This window comes from Hypanus sabinus, chromosome 3, assembly GCF_030144855.1.
Source record: "Hypanus sabinus isolate sHypSab1 chromosome 3, sHypSab1.hap1, whole genome shotgun sequence".
NCBI lineage: Eukaryota > Metazoa > Chordata > Chondrichthyes > Myliobatiformes > Dasyatidae > Hypanus > Hypanus sabinus.
In genome coordinates, this window is record NC_082708.1 from 3,696,201 (window position 1) to 3,716,076 (window position 19,876).

A 19,876-nucleotide genomic window follows, 5' to 3' on the forward strand; every position below is an offset into this window, starting at 1 on the left:
ATAATGCATTTTGGTAAAGGGACAATAGTGCAGATTATTAACTAAATGGGGAGAAGGTTCAAACATAAGAGGTGCAGAGGGACTTAGGAGTCCTTGTGCCAGACTCCCAGAAGGTTAACTTACAGGTTGAGTCTATGGTGAAGAAGTTATATGCAATGTTGGCATTTATTTCAAGGGGAATAGAATATAAAAGCAAGGAGATAATGCTGAGGCTTTATAAGACATTAGTCAGCCATACTTGGAGTATTGTCAACAGTTTTGGGCCCCATATTTCAGAAAGGTTGTGTTGTCATTGGAGAGTCCAGAGGAGGTTCATGAGGATGATTCTGGGAGTGAAGGGGTTAACATGTGAGGAACTTTTGGCAGTTTTGGACCTGTACTCACTGGAATTCAGAAGAATGTGTGGGGATCTCACTGGAACGTACTGAATGTTGAAAGGACTAGATAGGGTGGATGTGGAGAGGGCGTTTCTTCTGCTGGGGGTATCCAGAACTAGAGGGCACAGCCTCAGAATTAAAGGATGACCCTTTATAACAGAGATAAGGAGGAAATTTTTTAGGCAGAGAGTGGTGAATCTGTGGAATGCTCTGCCACAGACTGTGGTGGAGGCCAAGTCCGTGCGTATATTTAAGGCGGAAGTTGATAGTTTCCTGATTGGTAAGGGCATCAAAGAATGTGGCGAGAAGCCAGATGTGTGGGATCCAGGATCAGCCATGATGGAATGGTGGGGCAGACTGGATGGGCTGAATGGCCTAATTCTGCTCCTTTGTCTTATGGCCTAAGGGGCATAACACATGACATATAACTCACAAACAAAGTAATATTGCCTGAACTAAATTAACAAATAATAAGGTGCAAGTACTAAGGTTTTACTATATATGAATTGGATCATTTACGCTAACACCAACACACCCAAGGATGTTAATGGTTCCCAACAGCCATGATGGAATGGCAGAGTAGACTTGATGGACCGAATGGCTTCTATGTCTGATGGTTTTGTCGCCGCAGCACCACATCTTCTGCCCTGCCCAACACTTGGTCACCCGTTCCTGAACTGCAACCCTAACCCACTCCCCTCCCTTCCCCTCTCACCTTCCGAGACCACAGGCTCTCTGGGGTGAGGGAGGGTAGCAGTTCTGATGCTGGTTGTCAGCTGATTGTCCTCACTGCACCCCTGGGTGACCATGAGACAATAAAGCAGAATTAAGCAAGTCTGTTATGCCATTTCATCAAGGCTGATCCATTTCTCTCTCAACCCCGTTCTCCTGCCTTCTTCCCGTAACCTTTCACAGCATGATAATCAAGAACCGACCAACCTTTAATGTCCGGGGGGAGGAGCCCTGCCTTCCTTACCTGGTCTGGCCCGTACATCACTCCAGACCCACAGCAACTCTAAAGTGCCCTCTGAAGTGGCCTAGCAAGCCATTCACTTGTATCCAACCACTAAAAAGAAAATAATAAGGAATAAAACCAGATGGACAACCCGGCATCGACCCAGGCTCTGGAAACGGCAACGGCGAAACCAGCCCTGCAGACTCCTCCGTACTAACACCTGGGGACTAGTTGAGCGACAGACTGACATAGTTGTCCTGACAGAATCGTACTCTACAGTGAACATTACGAACTCCACCATCACCATTCCTGGGTACGTACCGTCTCACCGGCAGGACAGATCTAGCAGACGTGGTGTAGAGAGGGACTTGCCCTGACTCTTGGCACCAGATTACACATGGGCAAGGAAACGGCCTGCTGATTACCACGTACCATCCTCCCTCAGCTGCTGAATCAGTACTTCTCCATGTTGAGCAGCTCTTGGAGGAGACATTGAGGGTGGCAAGGGCACAGAATGTAGTCTGGGTGGGGACTTCAATGCCCATCACCAAGACAGGCCTGGTCATACCACCACGGACCGAGCTGGTCGGGTCCTACTGAACAGAGCTACTAGACTGGGACTACAGCAGGCGGTCAGGGAACCAAAGAGAGGAAAAATACACGATCTCATTCTCAGCAACCTGCCTGCCACGGAAGCATCTGTCCATGACAGCATTAGTACAAACGTTTGTAGAAGTGACCACCGCGCAGTGTTTGTGGAGAATAAATCCCGTCTCCACATTGGAGAAACCCTCCACCGTATTGTGTGGCATTACCACTGTGCTAAATGGGATAGATTTTGAACAGATCTAGCAGCCAAGTCTGGGCATCCATGAGGAGCTATGGGCCATCATCAGCAGAATTGTACTCAGCTACAATCTGCAACACATGACCTGGCATATCTAATATTCCCATCAGGTCAGAGGATCAACCCTGGTTCGATGAAGAGTGCAGGAGGGCGTGCTGAGAACAACACCAGGCTTATGTCAATGAGGCATCACCCTGGTGAAGCCATACAGGACTCCTTGCATGCCAAACACCATAAGCAGCAAGTAATAGACAGAGCTGAGTGGTCCCACAACCCACAGTTCAGATCTAGGCTCTGTAGTCCTGCCACATCCAGCCATGAATGGTGGTGGACAATTAAACAACTCACTGGAGGAGGCCCCACAAATATCCCATCCTCAATGATGGAGGAGCCCCGCACACCTGTACAAAAGGTAAGACTGAGGCATTTGCAACAATCTTCAGTTAGAAGTAGATGATCTAGCTCAGCCTCCTCCAGAAGTCCCCAGCATCCCCGATGTCAGTATGCAGCCAATCTGAAAGCACTGGATACTGCAAAGGCTCTGGGCCCAGACAAAATCTGGGTAAGAGTCCTGAAGACTTGTGCTCCACAACTTGCTGCATCACTAGCCAAAACTGTTCCAGTACAGTTACAACATTGGCATCTAAACGGCAATGTGAAACAGGACGAGCCCAACCCAGCCAATTACTGCCCCTATCAGTCATCAGCCAAGTAATGGAAGGGGTCATTAACAGAGCTGTCACGCAGCACCCACTGGTCAATAACCTGCCTACGGATGTTCCATCAGGGCCACTCAGCTCCTGACCTCATCACCTCCTCGGTCCAATCGTGGTCCAAAGAGCAAAATACCAGAGGTGAGGTGAGAGTGATAGCCTCAACATCAAAGCAGCATTTGACCCAAGTATGGCATCAAGGTGCCCTAGCTAAAATGGAGTCAATGGGAATTAGGGGGAAATAGAATCATACCTGACACAAAGGAAGATGGTTGTGGTGGCTGGAGGCTCAGTCATCTCACCCTCAGGTCATCACTGCAGGAGTTCCTCAGGGAAGTGTCCTAGGACCAACCACTCTCAGCTGCTTCATCAATGATCTTCCTTCCTTCATAAGGTCAGAAGTGGGGACGTTCACAGATGACTGCACAATGTTCTACACCATTCGTGACTCCTGACATAGTGAAGCAATTCATACCCAAATGCAGCAGGCCCTGGACAATACCCAGGCTTGGGCTGACAAGTGGCAAGTAGCAGTCTAGCCACACAAGTGCCGGACAATGATCATCTCCAACAAGAGAGGCTCTAACCATCGTCCCTTGACATTCAGTGGCATCACCGTCACTGAATCCCCTACCATCAACATCCTGGGGGTTACCATTGACAGGAAACTGAACTGGTCTAGCCATATAAACACCGTGGCTACCAGAGCAGGTCAAAGGCTAGGAATACTACAGGTCGTAACTCACCCCCTGACACCCCAAAGCCTGTTCACCATCTACAGGGCTCAGATCAGGAGTGTAATGGAATACTCACCACTCACCTGGATGAGTGCAGCTCCATCAACACTCAAGAAGCTCGACACCATCCAGAACAAGGCAGCCCATTCCACAAGCATCCAATCCCCCCACCATCAGTGAACGTTTGCAGCAGTGTGTACTATCTGCATGACGCACTGCAGCAGCAGACCAAAGTTCTCAAGGGCAAATGAGGATGGACAGTAAGTGTTGGCTTATCTGGCAATGCCCACATCCCATAAACAAATAAATTTTAAACTATTTTAAAATCCTCCACTTTAAATATATCCAATGACTTGGCCTCCACTGCCTGTCTTGGCAGTGAATTCCACAGATTCACCACCCTCTGGCTAAAGAAATTCCTCCTCATCTCTGTTCTAAATGGACATCTCTCTATTCTGAGGCTGTGTCCTCTGGTTCTAAACTCCCTCACTAAGAGAAATATCCTCTCCACATCCACTCTATCCATATTCGATAGGATTCAATGAGATCCCCCCCCCCCTCATTTTTCTAAACTCCAGCAAGTACAGAGCCAGAGCCATCAAATGCTCCTCATATGTCACAACACACACAAAACGCTGGAGGAACTCAGCAGGCCAGGCAGCATCTATGGCAAAAAGTACAATTGACCTTTTGGGCCGAGACCCTTCAGCAGGAAGTTAACACCAAAGTGTGGTGTTGGTGATCTGCACTGGGTGGTTCAGGTGCTGACTACACCTGATTCAGGTGTAGTAGGAGTGTGGTGTTGGTGATCTGCACTGGGTGGTTCAGGTGCTGACTACACCTGATTCAGGTATAGTAGGAGTGTGGTGTTGGTGATCTGCACTGGGTGGTTCAGGTGCTGACTACACCTGATTCAGGTGTAGTAGGAGTGTGGTGTTGGTGATCTGCACTGGGTGGTTCAGGTGCTGACTACACCTGATTCAGGTATAGTAGGAGTGTGGTGTTGGTGATCTGCACTGGGTGGTTCAGGTGCTGACTACACCTGATTCAGGTGTAGTAGGAGTGTGGTGTTGGTGATCTGCACAGGGTGGTTCAGGTGCTGACTACACCTGATTCAGGTGTAGTAGGAGTGTGGTGTTGGTGATCTGCACTGGGTGGTTCAGGTGCTGACTACACCTGATTCAGGTATAGTAGGAGTGTGGTGTTGGTGATCTGCACTGGGTGGTTCAGGTGCTGACTACACCTGATTCAGGTATAGTAGGAGTGTGGTGTTGGTGATCTGCACTGGGTGGTTCAGGTGCTGACTACACCTGATTCAGGTATAGTAGGAGTGTGGTGTTGGTGATCTGCACTGGGTGGTTCAGGTGCTGACAGTCCTTTCACTGCTCCTTGAAGGTATGTCTTCCTCCTCCTGGTCCTGTTCTTCCTGCCGGGAGTGGTGATGGTCGTGGCCTACGGACTGATCTCATGCGAGCTCTACAGGGGAATCCGTTTTGAAATGAGCCAGAGGGAGGAGGCAAAGGGTAAGGGTCAGGTGTGTCTCTACTAGGGGCAAACCCTCGATCCAGGTAACAACGAGGGTGCGAACTCGGTTTGTCATTTTGTGGGAAACGTTCCAATTCTGATTGAGATTTATTTATCAGAGGTACATCAAAACATCCAGAGATAGAGGGTGCACAAGACGATAAGAGGCATAGATAAAGTGGACAGTCAGCCATTTTCTCCCAGGGTGGAAATGATTAATACAAGGGGACAAAATCTTTAACTGATTGGAGGAAAGTACTGGGGAGATGTCAGAGTTAGTTTTTTCACACAGAGAGTGATGGGTGTGTGGAACACACTGCCGGGGTGATGGTCGAGGCAGGTACATTAGGGGCATTTCATAAACTCTTAGTTAGGCATATGGATGATAGAAAAATGGAGGGCAATGCCAGAGGGACAGGTTAGATCTGGGGCTCTTAACCTTTATTATGCCAATCTGGAGCAGCCTATGGACCTCTTCTCAGATTAATGTATTTAAATATATATAAACAATTGGTTTATAAAGAAAACAATTATACTGAAATACAGTTAAAGTACTACTGTGGTTTGTTACCTACATTCATAATGGAAGGAATTGCTAAATTTCAGTTTGGGGTCAGTGAGAATACAGATGTAAATTTTTTCCCATCCAAGTTCATGGACCTCCTGGAATCTAATCCACAGACACCCGAGCTGTCCTTGGAACCCAGGTTAAGGACTACTGGGTGAGATTGGTCTTGGAGTAGGTTAAAAGATCATCATAATTTCATGGGCCTAAAGGTGTACACTGTGCCGTAGTGTTCTATGTTCTATAAAATGTGTCATTAGTATTAACAACCAACACAACCCAAGGATGCAGTCCACAAGCGGTACTAATATAGCAACACACGCAGGCACAACAGCAGAGCAGAGCAAACCCCTTTCCCACCCACACAGACTGTCCTCCAACAGGACAGGTCATCTCCTCATCTCCAGGCCCCCAGCCCCCAGTGAACTCACAGACTCACTGGGTCCAGTTCCACCAACTCTTCCAACTGTTGTGAAACCCAGGCAACAGTGGGCCCCCTCAAGGTCAAATGATTCATTCTCCATGGGAAAAGGCCATTCAGCCCAGCCTGTTGCTGCTGATCAGATTATCTTTCCTATCTCCAGATTTCCAGCAACTCTCCACTTGGCCCACCTCCCTCTGTGGGGAGCAAGGGTTGAGGGGATAATAAATCAGACATGACCCTGCCACTGATCTCAGACTGTGACCCTGACCCTGATCTCAGACTGGGACCCTGCCCCTGATCTCAGACTGTGACCCAGCCACTGATCTCAGTCTGTGACCCTGCCACTGATCTCAGACTGTGACCCAGCCACTGATCTCAGTCTGTGACCCTGCCACTGATCTCAGTCTGTGACCCTGCCACTGATCTCAGACTGTGACCCAGCCACTGATCTCAGTCTGTGACCCTGCCACTGATCTCAGACTGTGACCCAGTCACTGATCTCAGTCTGTGACCCTGCCACTGATCTCAGACTGAGACACTGCCACTGATCTCAGACTGAGACACTGCCACTGATCTCAGACTGTGACCCTGCCACTGATCTCAGACTGGAACCCAGCCCCTGATCTCAGACTGTGACCCTGCCCCTGATCTCAGACTGGGACCCTGACCCTGATCTCAGTCTGTGACCCTGCCACTGATCTCAGACTGTGACCCTGTCCCTGGCCCTGATCTCAGTCTGTGACCCTGCCACTGATCTCAGACTGTGACCCAGCCACTGATCTCAGTCTGTGACCCTGCCACTGATCTCAGACTGAGACCCTGCCACTGATCTCAGACTGTGACCCTGCCACTGATCTCAGACTGGAACCCAGCCCCTGATCTCAGACTGTGACCCTGCCCCTGATCTCAGACTGGGACCCTGACCCTGATCTCAGTCTGTGACCCTGCCACTGATCTCAGACTGGGACCCAGCCCCTGATCTCAGACTGTGACCCTGTCCCTGGCCCTGATCTCAGACTGTGATCCTGCCACTGATCTCAGACTGTGACCCTGTCCCTGGCCCTGATCTCAGTCTGTGACCCTGCCACTGATCTCAGACTGTGACCCTGTCCCTGGCCCTGATCTCAGTCTGTGACCCTGCCACTGATCTCAGACTGTGACCCTGCCACTGATCTCAGACTGAGACCCTGCCACTGATCTCAGACTGTGACCCTGCCACTGATCTCAGACTGGAATCCAGCCCCTGATCTCAGACTGTGACCCTGCCCCTGATCTCAGACTGGGACCCTGACCCTGATCTCAGTCTGTGACCCTGCCCCTGATCTCAGACTGGGACCCTGACCCTGATCTCAGACTGTGACCCCGCCCCTGGCCCTGATAGACTGGGACCCAGCCCCTGATCTCAGACTGTGACCCTGCCCCTGATCTCAGATTGTGACCCCGCCCCTGGCCCTGATAGACTGGGACCCAGCCCCTGATCTCAGACTGTGACCCTGCCACTGATCTCAGACTGTGACCCCGCCCCTGGCCCTGATAGACTGGGACCCAGCCCCTGATCTCAGACTGTGACCCTGCCCCTGATCTCAGACTGTGACCCTGGCCCTGATCTCAGACTGTGACCCAGCCCCTGATCTCAGACTGTGACCCTGGCCCTGATCTCAGACTGTGACCCTGTCCCTGGCCCTGATCTCAGACTGTGATCCTGCCACTGATCTCAGACTGTGACCCTGTCCCTGGCCCTGATCTCAGTCTGTGACCCTGCCACTGATCTCAGACTGTGACCCTGCCACTGATCTCAGACTGAGACCCTGCCACTGATCTCAGACTGTGACCCTGCCACTGATCTCAGACTGGAACCCAGCCCCTGATCTCAGACTGTGACCCTGCCCCTGATCTCAGACTGGGACCCTGACCCTGATCTCAGTCTGTGACCCTGCCACTGATCTCAGACTGTGACCCCGCCCCTGGCCCTGATAGACTGGGACCCAGCCCCTGATCTCAGACTGTGACCCTGCCCCTGATCTCAGACTGTGACCCTGGCCCTGATCTCAGACTGTGACCCAGCCCCTGATCTCAGACTGTGACCCTGGCCCTGATCTCAGACTGTGACCCTACCCCTGCCCCTGATCTCAGACTGTGACCCTGACCCTGATCTCAGACTGTGACCCTGGCCCTGATCTCAGACTGTGACCCTACCCCTTGGCCCTGATCTCAGACTGGGACCCTGCCCCTGATCTCAGACTGTGACCCAGCCCCTGATCTCAGACTGTGACCCAGCCCCTGATCTCAGACTGGGACCCTGATCCTGATCTCAGACTGTGACCCTGCCCCTGATCTCAGACTGTGACCCAGCCCCTGATCTCAGACTGTGACCCAGCCCCTGATCTCAGACTGTGACCCAGCCCCTGATCTCAGACTGTGACCCTGCCCCTGATCTCAGACTGTGACCCTGCCCCTGATCTCAGACTGTGACCCTGGCCCTGATCTCAGACTGTGACCCTGACCCTGATCTCAGACTGTGACCCTACCCCTGCCCCTGATCTCAGACTGTGACCCTACCCTTGCCCCTGAACTCGAACTGTGACCCTGACCGTGATTTCAGACTGTGACCCTGCCCCTGATCTCAGTCTGTGACCCTGCCCCTTGGCCCTGATCTCAGACTGTGACCCTGCCCCTGATCTCAGACTGGGACCCTGCCCCTGCCCCTGATCTCAGACTGTGACCCAGCCCCTGATCTCAGACTGGGACCCTGACCCTGATCTCAGACTGTGACCCTGCCCCAGCCCCTGATCTCAGACTGGGAACCTGCCCCTGGCCCTGATCTCAGACTGTGACCCCGCCCCTGGCCCTGATCTCAGACTGTGACCCTACCCCTGCCCCTGATCTCAGACTGTGACCCTACCCCTGATCTCAGACTGTGACCCTGGCCCTGATCTCAGACTGTGACCCTGACCCTGATCTCAGACTGTGACCCTACCCCTGCCCCTGATAGACTGTGACCCTACCCTTGCCCCTGAACTCGAACTGTGACCCTGACCGTGATTTCAGACTGTGACCCTGCCCCTGATCTCAGTCTGTGACCCTGCCCCTTGGCCCTGATCTCAGACTGTGACCCTGCCCCTGATCTCAGTGTGTGACCCTGCCCCTTGGCCCTGATCTCAGACTGTGACCCTGCCCCTTGGCCCTGATCTCAGACTGTGACCCTGCCCCTGATCTCAGACTGGGACCCTGCCCCTGCCCCTGATCTCAGACTGGGACCCTGCCCCAGCCCCTGATCTCAGACTGTGATCCTGACCCTGGCCCTGATAGTCTGTGACCATGCCCCTTGGCCCTGATCTCAGACTGTGATCCTGCCCCTTGGCCCTGATCTCAGACTGTGACCCCAGCCCTGATCTCAGACTGACCCCGGCCCTGATCTCAGTCTGTGACCCTGACCCTGATCTCAGGCTGTGACCCTGACCCTGATCTCAGACTGTGACCCAGCCCCTGATCTCAGACTGTGACCCAGCCCCTGATCTCAGACTGTGACCCTGCCCCTGATCTCAGACTGTGACCCAGCCCCTGATCTCTGTGACCCAGCCCCTGATCTCAGACTGTGACCCTGCCCCTGATCTCAGACTGTGACCCAGCCCCTGATCTCAGACTGGGACCCTGCCCCTGATCTCAGACTGTGACCCTGCCCCAGCCCCTGATCTCAGACTGTGACCCAGCCCCTGATCTCAGACTGGGACCCTGACCCTGATCTCAGACTGTGACCCTGCCCCTGATCTCAGACTGTGACCCTGGCCCTGATCTCAGACTGTGACCCAGCCCCTGATCTCAGACTGTGACCCTGGCCCTGATCTCAGACTGTGACCCTACCCCTGCCCCTGATCTCAGACTGTGACCCTGACCCTGATCTCAGACTGTGACCCTGACCCTGATCTCAGACTGTGACCCTACCCCTGCCCCTGATCTCAGACTGTGACCCTACCCTTGCCCCTGAACTCGAACTGTGACCCTGACCGTGATTTCAGACTGTGACCCTGCCCCTGATCTCAGTCTGTGACCCTGCCCCTTGGCCCTGATCTCAGACTGTGACCCTGCCCCTGATCTCAGACTGGGACCCTGCCCCTGCCCCTGATCTCAGACTGTGACCCAGCCCCTGATCTCAGACTGGGACCCTGACCCTGATCTCAGACTGTGACCCTGCCCCAGCCCCTGATCTCAGACTGGGAACCTGCCCCTGGCCCTGATCTCAGACTGTGACCCCGCCCCTGGCCCTGATCTCAGACTGTGACCCTACCCCTGCCCCTGATCTCAGACTGTGACCCTACCCCTGATCTCAGACTGTGACCCTGGCCCTGATCTCAGACTGTGACCCTGACCCTGATCTCAGACTGTGACCCTACCCCTGCCCCTGATCTCAGACTGTGACCCTACCCTTGCCCCTGAACTCGAACTGTGACCCTGACCGTGATTTCAGACTGTGACCCTGCCCCTGATCTCAGTCTGTGACCCTGCCCCTTGGCCCTGATCTCAGACTGTGACCCTGCCCCTGATCTCAGTGTGTGACCCTGCCCCTTGGCCCTGATCTCAGACTGTGACCCTGCCCCTTGGCCCTGATCTCAGACTGTGACCCTGCCCCTGATCTCAGACTGGGACCCTGCCCCTGCCCCTGATCTCAGACTGGGACCCTGCCCCAGCCCCTGATCTCAGACTGTGATCCTGACCCTGGCCCTGATCTCAGTCTGTGACCATGCCCCTTGGCCCTGATCTCAGACTGTGATCCTGCCCCTTGGCCCTGATCTCAGACTGTGACCCCAGCCCTGATCTCAGACTGACCCCGGCCCTGATCTCAGTCTGTGACCCTGACCCTGATCTCAGGCTGTGACCCTGACCCTGATCTCAGACTGGGACCCAGCCCTTGATCTCAGACTGTGACCCAGCCCCTGATCTCAGACTGTGACCCTGCCCCTGATCTCAGACTGTGACCCAGCCCCTGATCTCAGACTGTGACCCTGCCCCTGATCTCAGACTGTGACCCAGCCCCTGATCTCAGACTGGGACCCTGCCCCTGATCTCAGACTGTGACCCTGCCCCAGCCCCTGATCTCAGACTGTGACCCAGCCCCTGATCTCAGACTGGGACCCTGACCCTGATCTCAGACTGTGACCCTGCCCCTGATCTCAGACTGTGACCCAGCCCCTTGGCCCTGATCTCAGACTGTGACCCTGCCCCTGATCTCAGACTGTGACCCAGCCCCTGATCTCAGACTGTGACCCTGCCCCTGATCTCAGACTGTGACCCTGCCCCTGATCTCAGACTGTGACCCAGCCCCTGATCTCAGACTGGGACCCTGCCCCTGATCTCAGACTGTGACCCAGCCCCTGATCTCAGACTGGGACCCTGACCCTGATCTCAGGCTGTGACCCTGACCCTGATCTCAGTCTGTGACCCTGGCCCTGATCTCAGACTGGGACCCTGACCCTGATCTCAGGCTGTGACCCTGCCCCTGATCTCAGACTGTGACCCAGCCCCTGATCTCAGACTGGGACCCTGACCCTGATCTCAGGCTGTGACCCTGACCCTGATCTCAGTCTGTGACCCTGGCCCTGATCTCAGACTGGGACCCTGACCCTGATCTCAGACTGTGATCCTGCCCCTGATCTCAGACTGGGACCCTGCCCCTGATCTCAGGCTGTGACCCTGCCCCTTGGCCCTGATCTCAGACTGTGACCCTGCCACTGATCTCAGACTGAGACCCTGCCCTTGATCTCAGACTGTGACCCTGACCCTGATCTCAGGCTGTGATCCTGCCCCTGATCTCAGACTGTGATCCTGCCCCTGATCTCAGACTGTGATCCTGCCCCTGATCTCAGACTGGAACCCAGCCCCTGATCTCAGACTGGGACCCTGACCCTGATCTCAGGCTGTGACCCTGACCCTTGGCCCTGATCTCAGACTGTGACCCTGCCCCTGATCTCAGACTGTGACCCTGACCCTGATCTCAGACTGTGACCCAGCCCCTGATCTCAGACTGTGACCCTGCCCCTGATCTCAGACTGTGACCCTGCCCCTGACCCTGATCTCAGGCTGTGATCCTGCCCCTGATCTCAGACTGGGACCCTGCCCCTGATCTCAGACTGTGACCCTGCCCCTGATCTCAGACTGTGACCCTGCCCCTGATCTCAGACTGTGACCCTGCCCCTGACCCTGATCTCAGGCTGTGATCCTGCCCCTGATCTCAGACTGGGACCCTGCCCCTGATCTCAGACTGTGACCCTGCCCCTGATCTCAGGCTGTGACCCTGTCCCTGGCCCTGATCCAGTATAGGACCTTCTCAATTTCTCGTTGCCTTCAATCTCATGCTAGTACCCTGCCCGATGCCTGATCTTGGGCTGGGACCCTGCCTGGTTGCCCTATCTCAGGGTGGCATCCTGACCCCTATCTCAAACTACCCTCAGCCCTGAGTGAGCCCCATCACTCCACCCTCGCTCCCTCACTGTCGCGCTGTCTCCCTTTCTCCTCGGGATCAGTAATCTGGTTCGCCTCACTTCCTCAACCCACCTGGCCTTGTGGGTGGGTCAGTCCCGGGGAGCTGGACCACGATTGGAAGGGGCATGTGTCAGTCCAGCTACAGTAACCAATGAGAGTGTTGATCTTGCAGCCGCGGCGAACGGCAGCAGCACCTGGCTGGGCCGCTCGGAGGAGGAGGGCGACGGGGGTGGCGATGGCTGCTACCTGCAGCTCGGCAAGCGGCGGGCCTCGGTGGAGATGTCGCTACAGGCACCCAGCGCCCCGGCTCGAGTGGACCGCGTACGCTGCACCAACTCCGAGGCCAAGCTGGAGGGCAAGAAGCGGGTGATCCGGATGCTGATGGTGATCGTCGCCATGTTCTTCATCTGCTGGCTGCCCATCTACAGCGTCAACACGTGGCGGGCCTTCGACCGGGCCACTGCCGTGCGGCTGCTGTCCGGCCCGCCCATCTCCTTCATCCACCTGCTGTCCTACACCTCAGCCTGCGTCAACCCCCTCGTCTACTGCTTCATGAACCGCCGTTTCCGCCAGGCTTTCCTCTCCACTCTTGGCCGCTGCCTCGCTCCCCTCCGCACCCTCCGGGCGCCCGAGGACGAGCCTGGCACCACGGGCACCTCCCTTTCCAAGTTCAGCTACACCACCGTCAGCACCGTGGGAGCCCTGTGACTGGGGCCCACGCAAACCCCTGACCTATCCTGTCCTTCAGTGAGCCCCCTCCCGTTGCCCCCATACGGACCCAGCATTCTACCTCTACCCTCATATCCCTCTCCTTTCGTTTCCTCACTTTTCCCTCCCCACCTCCCCTCTCTTTACCCTTCCCACTCACCCTCGCCCGCACTCACTGAGACATTCTCCAGAACCACCTGCCCCTGCGATGCAAGCTTCCTGCTTGGGCCCAGAGGTCAGGGGTCTCTCCACCTCGAATTCACCAGCTCCCTGGAGCTGCACAGTGCGATCCCATAAACCACATTTATAATCAGGGGTTCTCTTCAATTGTGGGTAAAAGTATACCCGATTCCATCACAGCAGACAGGATCTCAATATAATAACTGTTCACAATGTGGCCCCAACACTCCCACAGTACAACCCCTCCCACAGTGTGACCCTCCCTCAGTAACACCCCTCCCACAGTGCGACCCTCTCTCAGTACCACCCCTCCACAGTGTGTCCCTCACTCAGTACCACCCCTCCCACAGTGTGACACACCCTCAGTAACACCCCTCCCACAGTGCGACCCTCTCTCAGTACCACCCCTCCACAGTGTGTCCCTCACTCAGTACCACCCCTCCCACAGTGTGACCCTCCCTCAGCACCACTCCTCCCAGTGTGACCCTCCCTCAGCACCACTCCTCCTACAGTGTGACCCTCCCTCAGCACCACCCCTCCTACAGTGACCCTCCCTCAGTATCACCCCTCCACAGTGTGACCCTCCCTCAGCACGACCCCTCCCACAGTGTGACCCTCCCTGAGCACCACCCCTCCCACAGTGTGACCCTCCCTCAGTACCACCCCTCCCACAGTGACCCCCCTCAGTACCACCACTCCCACAGTGACCCTCCCTCAGTACCGCCCCTCCCACAGTGTGACCCTCCCTCAGTACCACCCCTCCCACAGTGTGACCCTCACTCAGTACCACTCCTCCAACAGTGTGACACACCCTCAGTACCACCCATCGCACAGTGTGACCCTCCCTCGGTACCACCCCTCCCACAATGTGACCCTCCCTCAGTACCACCCCCCCACAGTGTGACCCTCCCTCAGTACCACCCTCCCACAGTGTGACCCTCCCTCAGTACCACCCTCCCACAGTGTGACCCTCCCTCAGTACCACCCCTCCACAGTGTGACCCTCCCTCAGCACGACCCCTCCCACAGTGTGAACCTCCCTCAGCACCACTCCTCCTACAGTGTGACCCTCCCTCAGCACCACCCCTCCTACAGTGACCCTCCCTCAGTATCACCCCTCCACAGTGTGACCCTCCCTCAGCTCGACCCCTCCCACAGTGTGGCCCTCCCTGAGCACCACTCCTCCTACAGTGTGACCCTCCCTCAGTATCACCCCTCCACAGTGTGACCCTCCCTCAGTACCACCCCTCCCAGTGACACTCCCTCAGTACCACCCCTCCCACACTGTGACCTTCCCTCAGTATGACTCTCCCTCAGTATCACACCTCCCACAGTGTGACCCTCCCTCAGTATTGCCCCTCCCACAGTGTGACCCTCTCACGGCCCCCTCCCACAGTGTGACCCTCCCTCAGTACCGCCCCTCCCACAGTGTGACTCTCCCTCAGTACCACCCCTCCCACATTGTGACCCTCCCTCGGTACACCCCTCCCACAGTGTGACCCTCCCTCAGTACCACCTCCCACTCAGTAACCACCCCTCCCACACTGTGACTCTCCCTCATTACCACCTCCCACTCAGTAACTACCCCTCCCACAGTGTGTCCCTCACTCAGTCCCACTCCTCCCACACTATGTCCCACCCTCAGTACCACTCCTCCCACAGTGTGACCCTCCCTCAGCACCACTCCTCCTACAGTGTGACCCTCCCTCAGTATCGCCCCTCCACAGTGTGACCCTCCCTCAGTACCACACCTCCCACAGTGTGACCCTCCCTTGGTACACCCCTCCCACAGTGCGACCCTCCGTTGGTACCACCACCCCCACAGTGTGACCCTCCCTCAGTACCGCCCCACCCAGAATGTGACCCTCCCTCAGTACCACCCCTCCCACAGTGTGACTCTCCCTCAGTACCACCCCTCCCACAGTGTGACCCTCCCTCAGTACCTCCCCTCCACAGTGTGACCCTCCCTCAGTACCACACCTCCCACAGTGTGACCCTCCCTTGGTACACCCCTCCCACAGTGCGACCCTCCGTTGGTACCACCACCCCCACAGTGTGACCCTCCCTCAGTACCGCCCCACCCAGAATGTGACCCTCCCTCAGTACCACCCCTCCCACAGTGTGACTCTCCCTCAGTACCACCCCTCCCACAGTGTGACCCTCCCTCAGTACCTCCCCTCCCACAGTGTGACCCTCCCTCTGTACCCCCCTCCCACAGTGTGACTCTCTCTCCCTCACTCCCAGTGTTTCTCAGTCAGGAGATCTCAGCTGATCAGATGGGTTGAGTCTCTCCCGTCCTTGGCAAGTTGGGGTGATGGACTCTGGGTGGGTGTGGCATGCTGGGTTTGTGAACACTGTAGTTTAGAGATCTCCACAATCCTGTGCATGGGGGTGGTGAGGGGGTCCCATTGACTGCTCCTTGCCCCTGCCCCAACTCCCACCTTACTGGGACACTGCCCCTTGGGTCAGCATGGCCAGCAACTGACCACCACTCACAGTGCCACTGTTACCTCGGGGTCCCGCCTCAGTGACGTTGTCAGAGTACGATTCCTGCTTGCTGTTGCCAGATTCTGACCGTTGCTGGTTCTGACTGTAGCTGGGTCAGATGTGGCTAGATGGGTTTGCCTGTACCCAGGGCTGACTGTACCACGAACTGACTGGCTGGGAATAAGCGTAATTGATAACGATTGTAACCAAGAACCACTGTGGCTGGGGTTGACTGTAATGGAGGTTTGACTGTAGCTGCGCTCATTTGCAGCTTTGGTTCACTAGATGGGTCTGCCTGTAGCTAGAGCTGACTGTGGCTGGGACTAACTGTAATTGATATCATTTGTAACCAAAGGCTGACTGTAACAGGCTAATTGTAGTGGAAGTTCACTGTAACTGGTTCCGCCTGTTCCTGGGTCTCCTGCTGACTGTAGCTGTTATACCCTGACAAGCTTGTCCGCTTACTGACAGCACCAGGCCAAACCCGGCTTTTGCATTTGTCGTTTCCCTGGTGACGGTGTTGTGCTCTCTGATTGGTGTACGGTTGCTATGCTATCTTTCGTGGCTACTGCAGGCCTGTTCCCTGCGCCTCGTGGCGATCGCAGGGATCAGCCTCCATCCAGGTCCTGTGCCGCGGGTTCTCAGCGCTGTGGATGAGAGTGGGTTGAATGGCCAGGATGAGGGAGAGGCTGACAGTCCTTGTACTTGGCTGGATTGTGGGTCCTTTGACTGCGACCCACCACAGGGTGTGTCCCCAGGTTCCCAACACCAGGAGCCCCCAGACTGCTCTGCACTCCCCCATGACACGGACGTGCAGGCCCCGGATTTGTTGTCACCTGACCAGGGTGACGGTGCACACCCGGTGATCCAGCAGGGGCACCGCCATCCAGGCAGCATCGTACTGCCTCGCGGGTTGCTTTCCTGCCCCAGACAGAGTCTCGGCTGTCGATGGTCCCCACTGGTCAGTGGGCAGACCACCCGACCTGTGGGCCAGGCAGCGTCTGTGGGGAGAAATTCAAACCTGGACTTATTTATCACAGATACATCAAAACATTGGGTGACCTGTGACCTTTCCATCACTGACCGGCAGAGTGCTGGGTGTCCACTCATTCTGGTGCCAGGGCTCAGTGGTCAGTGGCTTCTCGACACTACACGTCCTCTTGAAGAGAGAGCCTCCACCCGAGCTGTCGACTTCCTATCCACACCCCCACTCCCCCCACATACACTGTCCGACCCGCTCAGCTCCCCACTGACCACTGGGCAGTGATCCAGGCTAAAAGTCATCCCTCAATGCCCACTCGCCCCTCCAGGGGGCTGTGCCGGGTTTCTGAGGTGCCAGGGAGGGATGAGGGTGTGAAGGGGGAGATAATGTGCTCCCTTTCAGGAGCTGGGGTTCACAGGTCGAGACGGGACATTGTTCATGGCCCGAGATAAGTTCAATCCTTGCTGGTGTCAGACGGCGACAGCGGTTCGGCAGAAACCCCCTCTGGGTCACCCTCCCCTCTGCTCTGCCCACTCCCAGCGTCTGTTCAGCAAACCTACCCGGATAGTGGAACGGCCTCTTTACGGTGACATCCTGCACACCGTTGCTGCTTTGGCAGCTTCGTCCTGGTGCTATGGGAGGGATTGTGGGTGGGGTGGGGGCAGAAAGGTCCGTCTGCATGGCCTCCACTCTGCATGGTATCCGTGTGCTGTCGCTGTGCTTATGGAAGTTGTGAGGCATTGGCTGCATTTTATTAAAGAGATAATGATCTTACAGATGAGTTTTATTGTCACAAATCCATGGAAACACAGTGAAATGTATCGTTTGCATCAGCCACCAACACCACGGATGTGCTGGGGGGAACCTGGAAGTGCCGCTAAAACAGCAAGCCCACAACTCACTAACCCAGCCGAAACGGCTGTGGAATGTGGGAGGAAATGAGGGCATCTGGAGGTAACCCACGTGGTCACAGGGAGAATTACTGTACCACCTCCTTACAGACAGCGGCAGGAATCAGTGATCGGGGACCGAAAAGTGTTACCCTCACATACTTCCTGCCTCAACAGAGTGAGCAAGCCGTGGTCAGTTCTCAGTGAAATTCCTGCAAACTCTGTCTCGGGAGCAGAATAAGCCTGCTGCTTGTTGAGCCGTGCCTTGAGTATACAAGGGAGCAGGTTAGGAGGAGGAAGGGGTGGAGGGGATTGGTTGTTAACACAGTCACTGTGATGTACAGGGAGCAGCCTCCCGTGTCCTGTCGTAGCCATGCACAGATACCCGAGAGATTCATTTTCTAGCTCTCTGCCTCTCCCTCTATAACCATCTAGCTCTCTACCTCTTCCCTCCCTGTTTCTCTTGTTCTCTCACTCTCTCTCTCTCTCCCTCTCCCTCTGTCTCTCTGTCTCCCCTCTCCTTGTCACATATTCCAACGCGCAGGAACAAATGTGTACCCGTGTGGGATTACCACAGGCACGGGTGATGGATAGTGTTGTCATACAGTGCATTGAGGTAGCACATAGGAAGCCAATTGCAGAATAACGTGTTCAGACGATTCAGAATCAGATTTATTATCACTGCAATCTGTTGTGAAATTGGTTTTGTGGCAGTTTTCCAGCAGGGACAGAGATGAGGATTTCTTTAGCCTGAGGACGGTGAATCTGTGGAATTCGTTAAGCAGAAGACAGCAGCAGAATTAATCAGTCTGGAGATCGTGCCTGAGACTGGAAGGAGGGCCCAGGACCATGGCTATTATTAATGACAGCTCTATTACGCCCAAATGTACAGATGATACTGACATTTGGGGAACTTCCAGGAGATGGGATACCTGGTGGACAGGGAGGGGTACGAGTGGCACAGAGATATTCTGCTGACAGGCAAGGCAGGGGGTTGGGAGGGGTGATGCATCCACAGGGACAAATTCAAAGAGAACTGGGTGGACATCCTGAGCTCAGTATGGGTGTCTGGGCAGAGTGGGGACAGAGTGAGTAAAAACCATGGGACGTGAGGTACTCGAACCAAGGCACAGAGGCCTGGGGCAAAGCAGTCAGGGGGACTGTTCCTGGAACTAGGTGGGTCACAGCTGGAGATGTTTCCCACTCTGGGCCACAGCTGGAGATGTTTCCCACTGGGTCACAGCTGGAGATGTTTCCCACTCTGGGCCACAGCTGGAGATGTTTCCCACTGGGCCACAGCTGGAGATGTTTCCCACTGGGTCACAGCTGGAGAAGTTTCCCACTCTGGGCCACAGCTGGAGATGTTTCCCACTGGGTCACAGCTGGAGATGTTTCCCACGCTGGGTCACAGCTGGAGATGTTTCCCACTGGGCCAAAGCTGGAGATGTTTCCCACTCTGGGCCACAGCTGGAGATGTTTCCCACTCTGGGTCACAGCTGGAGATGTTTCCCACTCTGGGTCACAGCTGGAGATGATTCCCACTCTGGGCCACAGCTGGAGATGTTTCCCACTCTGGGTCACAGCTGGAGATGTTTCCCACTCTGGGCCACAGCTGGAGATGTTTCCCACTGGGTCACAGCTGGAGATGTTTCCCACTCTGGGTCACAGCTGGAGATGTTTCCCACTCTGGGTCACAGCTGGAGATGTTTCCCACTCTGGGCCACAGCTGGAGATGTTTCCCACTCTGGGTCACAGCTGGAGATGTTTCCCACTCTGGGCCACAGCTGGAGATGTTTCCCACTCTGGGCCACAGCTGGAGATGTTTCCCACTCTGGGCCACAGCTGGAGATGTTTCCCACTCTGGGCCACAGCTGGAGATGTTTCCCACTCTGGGCCACAGCTGGAGATGTTTCCCACTCTGGGTCACAGCTGGAGATGTTTCCCACTGGGTCACAGCTGGAGATGTTTCCCACTCTGGGCCACAGCTGGAGATGTTTCCCACTCTGGGCCA

At 55.4% G+C, this 19,876-nt stretch overlaps 1 protein-coding gene across 1 annotated transcript in view; it reads left to right on the plus strand.

Moving 5' to 3' along the window:
* LOC132390705 (cholecystokinin receptor-like) overlaps positions 1 to 14,147 on the plus strand; it is a 38,444-nt gene extending 24,297 nt beyond the window's left edge. The window contains exons 4-5 of the mRNA XM_059963262.1: positions 5,025 to 5,152; positions 12,792 to 14,147. Of these exons, the coding sequence (XP_059819245.1) occupies positions 5,025 to 5,152; positions 12,792 to 13,327 (664 nt within the window). The 3' untranslated portion in view covers positions 13,328 to 14,147. The remainder of the gene's footprint in view (positions 1 to 5,024; positions 5,153 to 12,791) is intronic.
* Positions 14,148 to 19,876: the final 5,729 nt, after the last annotated feature.